The sequence below is a fragment of the Haliotis rubra genome, unplaced genomic scaffold (assembly GCF_003918875.1).
Source record: "Haliotis rubra isolate DU_JTF1 unplaced genomic scaffold, ASM391887v1 Scf622, whole genome shotgun sequence".
NCBI classification, from domain to species: domain Eukaryota; kingdom Metazoa; phylum Mollusca; class Gastropoda; order Lepetellida; family Haliotidae; genus Haliotis; species Haliotis rubra.
The window spans coordinates 566852-574974 of record NW_025767327.1 but is presented as its reverse complement, the minus strand read 5'-3'; the positions used below and the strand labels follow the sequence as shown (position 1 = coordinate 574974).

Below are 8123 nucleotides of genomic sequence, written 5' to 3'. Positions count from 1 at the left end.
TAGGTAAAGTCTTTACATCTGTTCTAAATAACAGACTCACTAAATGGGCAAGTATGACAGATAAAATTCCCGAATAACAAGCAGGCTTTAGAAAGAAATATTCAACTTCTGATCATATCTTTACACTATTTGCACTAGCCCAGAAATGTCTATCTCGTCGTAAGCGTAAATTATATGTAGCTTTCGTTGATTTCCGTAAAGCATTTGATTCTGTCAATCGTTCTAAATTGTGGTACTCTTTAAGTAATGCTGGCCTGAAACGTAGAATGTATTCAATTTTAAAAGCAATGTATACTAATGTGATAGCTTGTGTACGTTGTGGTGATGATAAGACTGATTTTTTCGACTGCCCCGTTGGCTTAAGACAAGGATGTGTTGTGAGTCCAATTCTATTTTCCCTGTTTATCAACGAATTGTACTACGATATCATTGCAAATGGTAAGCATGGCATCCAACTATTTCCAGATCTCTTAGAACTTTTTATTCTTTTATTTGCTGATGACGTAATTCTTTTATCAGAATCTGTAGTTGGACTACAGACCCAGTTAAATATTTTGGAACGGTATACTAAAACATGGGATTTATCCGTTAACCTAGATAAAACTAATATTGTTATATTTAGAAAAGGTGGCCGGATATCTTCTAAAGAAAGGTGGTCCTTTAATGACCAACCTGTAATTGTCTCTGATCATTACACTTATCTTGGTATTAAGTTTACATCTGCTATGAACTGGAAAAAATCTGTTACTGAATTATCATTGAAAGCTAAGAAAGCATTGATAAGTCTTTTATCTGCCTTGTGTAAAATTGGTGTGTTGACGCCCAGTATTTACTTTAAACTATTTGATTGTCAAATTCAGCCTATTCTTTTGTATGGATCCGAGATTTGGGGATTCCAGAGATATGAATGCATAGAAAAAATACATCTGATGGCCTGTAAGAAATTTTTAAATGTAGGACCCTCTACACCGAATTGTATGGTGTACGGTGAATGTGGGAGGTATCCCTGTATATAAATGCTCATATTCGATGTATAAAATTCTGGTTTAAGATATTGTGTATGCAAGAACATAGATTACCCAAAAAGGCTTATAACATGCTTGTTCATTTGGACAACATTGGTAAAGTGACGTGGGCATCTTATGTAAGAAATCTGTTTTCACATGGTTATGGTTTTGTATGGTTAAGTCAGTCAGTTGGTGATGCAAGTTTGTTTTTAACTCAGTTTCGAGAAAGAAGTCTTAATATGTTTAATCAAGAATGGCATTCAGTAATACATAATAGTTCACGGTACGACTCTTACAGAATATACAAATCACTACTCCAGCCGGAGAAATATCTGTCGTTTTTAACATCAAAGAAATTAAGATATCCATTTATACGTTTTAGGTTAGGTTTGATCAACATAATGGTAAACGAAGGAAGACGTTTTTATATTGAACGATGCAAGAGAATGTGCCCATTGTGTAATATAGATGTGGAAAATGAAATCCATTTTTTGCTTGTATGTCCTTTGTATAAAGATTTACGTACGAAATATATAGCTGAATATTATCTACGTAAGCCACCTACATTAGCATTTAAACTACTTCTTTCATCAACTGACCAGCATGTAATAATAAAGCTGTCGTACTATATCAATTATGCTCTTATTACACGTAACAATCTGATAAAAAGTGTTGTATGTCCATCGTATTTCACTACTTGTACATAATTTACTGCCTGTATCATGATTTGCTGTCTGGATTACTAATTACTACTTATTGCACCATATGTATAATGTATATGTATAACTCCAATGTATATGGGCCGGAGGCCTTTTGTACAATAAACATCTTTGACTTTGACATACATAAACTTTGCTGACATCACCAGTCTCTCTGGCTATCAGACTGAGGGTACTATTTAAACATAACCGGTATTTCTATTATTGTTATACAGTAACATTCTTCAAACTGTCTCCATAAACGTCCGCCAGATACATCACGCACTACCCCTTTCTCTATTGATTTTCTCCAATGACTGTTGCAACTTCGAAGAATCCTGGTCAAAGTAGAAAAGTCTTAACAATTCTGTAACATACACATTGTACCCTAAATGGGTAGGGCTTCCGTTTGGGGGAATATCAGAAGGACAACGATACAATTATCTCCAATGTTCTCCAATTATCTCGGCACTTGTCAGATCTGAACTTGAACATGCGAGGTCTGCGTTATGTCAGGCTAAAGGTCTACAAGATGTTTAGCAACACTGGGGCGCAATAGTCATAGGCCTGCTCCAAACAACGGAATATATATCTTGTGAGAAGGACTTCTCCGACGGGAAAATTACAGCAATGCAACATCACATTTACTTGTGTGACATATGCTTCCGCAATCTGAGTTTATGGGTCATCAAGTTAAACAGGACAATCAAGACGAATTTCACAAAAGGACGGAGGTCCAACATGCCTATGGTATACTCAGAGAACGAACCCGTCTGTGCTATTCGGTCATAATCGCTACGCGATAAAAACTATTTTTCATTTCATGTCTCACTGAATATATAATTTGATATGGCATTGTTTGTTATCGTATACTTTTGTTTTCGTGAAACGAATGTGGACAAGTTTAAAGTTCATGCATGGCGTTATTACAGCAAAGGCTGGGCGGAAGGAGAAATAGCATGGTTTTAGGCAATGTGAAACTATTGAAAAAGGTCACATGCAGTGCAAACATATTCCAATTATGTTCTGCCAAAAGATATTTACAGTGGTGATGCGCGGGCTGAACAGACTGAAGAAATTACGAGTTGGTTCGTGTAGCGTATTTGGCTGTGCTCCTAGAGAGATAGTCTGTCTTACAGTCCCTGATCCACATTATTTTACCTACTGCCTCGTCCCCCTGCAATGCTAAAGCCCTAAATGACGCAAGTCTAGATTTCCTCAGGTTCCTGAACCTCTGGTCTCCCTGAGGCTCCTTTTCAATTTAAATGGGTTTATTTGTTACTATCAAGATTATATATATTCAGGGACTAAGCGTTACTCTATAAGAGAGATAAAGTGGTATTCCATAGAGATAGCTAGGGACACTTGCGAGGACAAATGGGTAGCTCATCGCCCTTTGTTCACCACTGAACCTTTTAATCCCTCGAAAATACCACCTCACAAGATTTGCCAACACCGCAGGCAAGGCGTAACTGATACTGGTAGCAAGAGCAAGTGCAGCTTCATAAGGCATGCTAGCTTGCGTAATACTGCTTTCGGTGATAAGAATAATGAGGTCACGTGAACGTTGATTTCAAACGTACTGAAATGTTTGAAAATGAAATTACATGAACCAAGTAATTCGCATGATGGAAACATATGATCATCTTGCTTGAGCATAGGTAACATGAAGATGTATGAACCCTTCATATTCATACCCCTGAAATTTATGTATGATACATAAATATCTAAGGTGTGTAAACCTTTACAAATTTGAAAATTTACATGTGTTTCCCCACCTAAGTAAATTTACATGTTTCCACCCCGAGTAATCTTAGAACGAAATGGGAAATGGGAAATTTCAGTGCCCATTGAAATTCGAAGGAATGCATCGGAAATAATGTATGATCATGTATTTACTGGGGTATCTGTTTTGCAATTCCTGTTTGGAAATACCTGACAATCCGGTCAGGGCATATATGAACGAGGTACTTGTGCATACGAAAATGTACGATGAGCATCTGTTTCAAAGGTATAGATTTGTATGAAATATATGCCCGAAGTTTTTCTTTTCATCTGCCCCGCCTTAGAAAGAAATATTTAACATCCTACTGTTATACCCATCCAAATGAAATAAATGACTATACTATAAACAAATGAAAATACTATGGAATTACAGAACCTGTCAATGTATATCTATTTTGCACTCATACACAGAAAATCTGCTTTGAATTTGTAATCTGTAAATATTTGACATATGCTTTTCTGCTGCTCAGTTGTAAATGTTGTGTATATAAATGTACTATAGGCCTGTGGCTTTTAAGTACTGAATAAAGATTGATTGATTGAGTGATTGAATCTATCACCTCAATTGATGTACAGTCCGTACCAAAGAGGGACATGCACGTTCATGGTACCCATGCGACCTCTTGCAGAAGAAGCCAAATCAATTTCCGTCTGTTGGCTTGTCAGAGGGAGCGTCAATTTGGGAAGGCTTATCCACCCATCCATCCATCCGTACATACATGCATGCACACACACACACACACACGCACGCACGCGCACACACGCACGCGCACACACACATACATTAATTGGTGTCATCACTGACTTACAATGACCTATTCCTATAGTAATCACCGCTGTTTCGAGCTTTGATCCAAATGGAATCTGTTTCAGGAAATAATATGAAATATTTACTTGCGTTTTCGTTTAATATGTACTCGCATCTTTCATCCTTCAGCAGGATGAAATAAGAGTAGTATAGTTTTTCTATATAACTCTCTCAGACAAAACAGCAAGTTTTTTGGTTGGTGATGTCAAGGTGCTGTGGGTAGTATTCCAGATACACTACTTAGGAGATAAACATACTGTGTTGGAAAATCAGAGGTTTATAACGAAATTGTAATAGCTCTAAATTTGATAAAAAACTATTAAAAATATATGAGAGCTATTATAATTTCTTTATATACCTCTGATTTTCCAACTCATTATGTTTATCTCCATTTACCATAACCGAATTATTGAGATTTAAAAAAATATAGATACTGTGTTGGGAAATCGGAAAGTGATTATATACCTCTGAATTGACCAATCACAGTCAAGTATTTACTCAAATCATGGAAGAATAAGGTACATCACGGAGGTCTGCTAATACATGGATCCCAGCAAAGTGGTATATGTGACCAATGTCCATCTCAGCCTTTAAACAGAATCAGTGGTCACAGACACTTCTCTGACCATTCCAGTTCGGTAAACAAGCAAGATTTGTTTGTTGCTGCAATCTGCAATATTCCATTTATATTGCGGAAAAACAAGCAGGAGATGGTGCTGTCGATTCTGACATTTTTTTCCCGGTAAGGTAATTAACACTACTGTATAATAAAGTACAGTAAGATGTGAAAAATGGATATTAACTGTTTCATACATTTTTTAGCGTTGGGTATTAGAAAGCGTCTAGTTCAGATACACGACTGCATTTTGCTACATTCTGCCCAAAATAAGCCATTAATCATCCTGTGAAATATATTTCACCAGACTCCAATCAATTAAATGAAGTGTAAGAGCTGATCATGAGACATGGTGCATGCCGCTAAAATCATTTATAAACGCAAAAGTCTATTGGGCAATCATTTGGTAACCGTGAAAAGACAGGAGTCGGTTCCAGAAAGCTGAGTCGCCGCCTCGTATCGTGGTGGTTAAAGTTGTCGCTCGCCATTAACAAGGACTGGTCGGCTCGAGTCAGTATAATGTGTCTGAGTGGGGTATTCATGCTTCACTGCGGCAAGTCCCCAGCTCTATTCTTTCGTTCCATACGGCGTGAAACCATACTGACCCGCTCACTGTTTATCAAAGAAAGGCAACAGGTTCAAGTTCTAATTAATTGGCTATAAGAAAGAACTACCTGCGTACGATGCTCAATGTGTTCAAGCAAAACGGAAAACGCTGAGGCGTAGCAACGATCTTTATTCTACAACGATGACAACTATCACATTATCCTATGATGGTTGGATGACTAGTGTCGGTAGACAGGACAAAGTTCTTGAAGTAGGAGTAGCAATCACGCGTCGGAGCCCATGAACTGTCGGAGCCGCCGAAAAATGTTGCAAAGAAGATGCCATCAATATTGAGAGACTTTGACCGGATGTTAAGATGGTCGATGGTATACACCAGCTTCCCGTCGTGCCATACTTTAATGGAGCCATCTGTCTTCCCGGGAGTGTTCAGGTGGACCGACTGCGCGATGTTCTGCCAAGACCCTCGCTTAAATCGCCAGTTCCCTCTTCCCATTGAATAACCTTTCACGGAGTTGCAGACATTATGGTCACAGAAATGTGACACCTGATGGTGGTAGTCGGGGATGTAGCCGTACACCTCTCCATCTCCGTCCGCCCTCCACATGAATCTGGTCGAGAAGCAGTTGTCGGAGTGTCTTCCGCCAGAACAGTTGGTCCATCCGCCAAACAGTCCCGGTAGTTTACCTCCGCGCCGGAAGTCAAAGTTCTTGTCAAAGTACAGGTCATAACTGAAGGTCATTACAGTTCTAGGACTTGTCGGTGTTGCAAAGAACTGGACACCCTCATTCGGACCATGGCTACTGTAGCGGCCCTTCTCGTACCAGACTTTCAAAACGTGGTTGCTTCCTCCGTCGGGGTCAGTGACGACGGAGCCAGATCCATGGTCGTAGTCGTTGGAGGTTAGCGCATGCATACCATTGCGGTAGTTATGCGAGTCGAATTCCTTATGCGTCCATAGAACACTCCCTGTGTGTGATAGAATGATATGATGTAAAGCTCAACGTAGCATACCTTTTGATCTTGTCAAAGCCTGTGTTTGTCGTCCCCACCGTTATTGCTCGAGTGAGTGAGTGCATGAGTATGGTTCAACACCGTTGTTTGCTATATTCCAGCTATATCACGGCGGGGGGGACTAATAAAATGGATAGTTCTTTAGGAATTCCATTCTATATTTACACATTTCATCCTTTTAATTACACATTTTACCAAAAAGAATAGAATAGAATGGAATAATACTTTTCAGAAATTTGTGTTACATCAACAGAGCTGCTGACACATCAGTGAGATACAAATACATAACACATTTACATAAATTCATGAATTTAAGTATCTTCACGTTTGTTTAAACGGGATATGGCACGATTTGCCGCTCATATATTAATGATAAACATTCAAATTTGACGCCAGCGATATTACTTACAGTGTTAACAATTTTGTCTATTTACATGAGACAAATCGGCTTAACTTCTAGACAAATCATTTGCTGCTGATGTTACACTGTCAATTAAACTGCTATATTGTTCCCTGAAACACTGTGGTGAACATGAGCAATTAGGAAAGTATCAGTTCGTCACATAAAGTTTCATTCCGGAATTGGGTGGTAAGTATGTTTTGTATTTTTGGTTTCGTCATGTTCCTGGTTTCTTGCCTACCATACCTACTTACGCTCTGCTATATGCAATCATAACTGTATCATCCTAAACGCCATTCCCACGTTGTGGTATATTATATACTTTTGACAAGATAAGAGGTGACATACCATCCACGAGAGCCAGACAACACAGGAGAAGTATAGCTGCCTGCATGATCACCGACTGCTGAGGAAATTAAAGTACATGTTAAAGTATGTGCATGTGTGTGAGAGTAACATAAATTGCTCTACATTTTATACAACCATGCCAAGCAACTGTAAAGAAGGGGTTGAATGTACTCACATGAAGCAGAGAACACGCCGATCCAACTCGGAATGGCTGCTGCTTTATATGTTCTTGGAGAAGATAACGTGCTTACGATAAAGGCTTACGATCGTGACAAAATCGCTTGTAACCTTTCCAAAAGTTCTAACCATATGGCACTGCTCGATTGCCATGGAATGTTTTTAAATTACATATCGTGTGAATCATCCATGTGACATATTTGGACAAAGCAGTGAGTAGAATCTTAAAAATTTTAAGGATTTTCTTTTTTAAGATTTGTTTACAGCAGATACAACAGCTGGCGCTTCAATTCAACACAACGTGATTTTTCTCTGGTCGGAAAAGTGATCTGCCTGTCGTTATCTACACTATTAGCTGTATGCACGATCTGCTGGAATCGTGACAAGTGTTAATGAGTTGGGCTAGAACGGTCGTCTTGTGGAAGATGTATTGTTAACACCATCTTTTACTTATACATGTATGTCCACTGGTGGATATTTTGTCCTCGAGACACATCTAGTGGCACAGACACTGTTTCGGCCGAGACACTAAAACGGATTAGTGTAGGAAACCGAAGTCACAACATACTGACGCTGAGTCGAAAAGGCCTGCATAACACCCTTATTGTTGGCAACAGGCAAGGTAACAATACATACTACCTTAAACGTGAGTTTGGACGTGGACAGTAAGCTTGTCGTAACCAAATACAGTTGGGCAGATAGGTTA

The 8123-nt window shown here is 38.8% G+C and overlaps 1 protein-coding gene across 2 annotated transcripts; it reads right to left on the bottom strand.

Moving 5' to 3' along the window:
- Positions 1-5634: 5634 nt before the first annotated feature.
- LOC124256277 lies at positions 5635-7539 on the bottom strand. 2 transcript variants are annotated; one of them, XM_046690248.1, is made up of 3 exons: positions 7416-7539; positions 7241-7298; positions 5635-6447 (listed from the first exon to the last, which is right to left on the bottom strand). In XM_046690248.1, exons 2-3 carry the CDS (start codon positions 7284-7286, stop codon positions 5678-5680), a joined length of 816 nt encoding a protein of 271 aa, XP_046546204.1. In that variant the 5' UTR covers positions 7287-7298; positions 7416-7539; the 3' UTR covers positions 5635-5677. The 2 variants fall into 2 exon arrangements, with proteins under 2 accessions (XP_046546204.1, XP_046546205.1); XM_046690249.1 differs by having other exon boundaries at positions 7241-7295; positions 7416-7529.
- Positions 7540-8123: the final 584 nt, after the last annotated feature.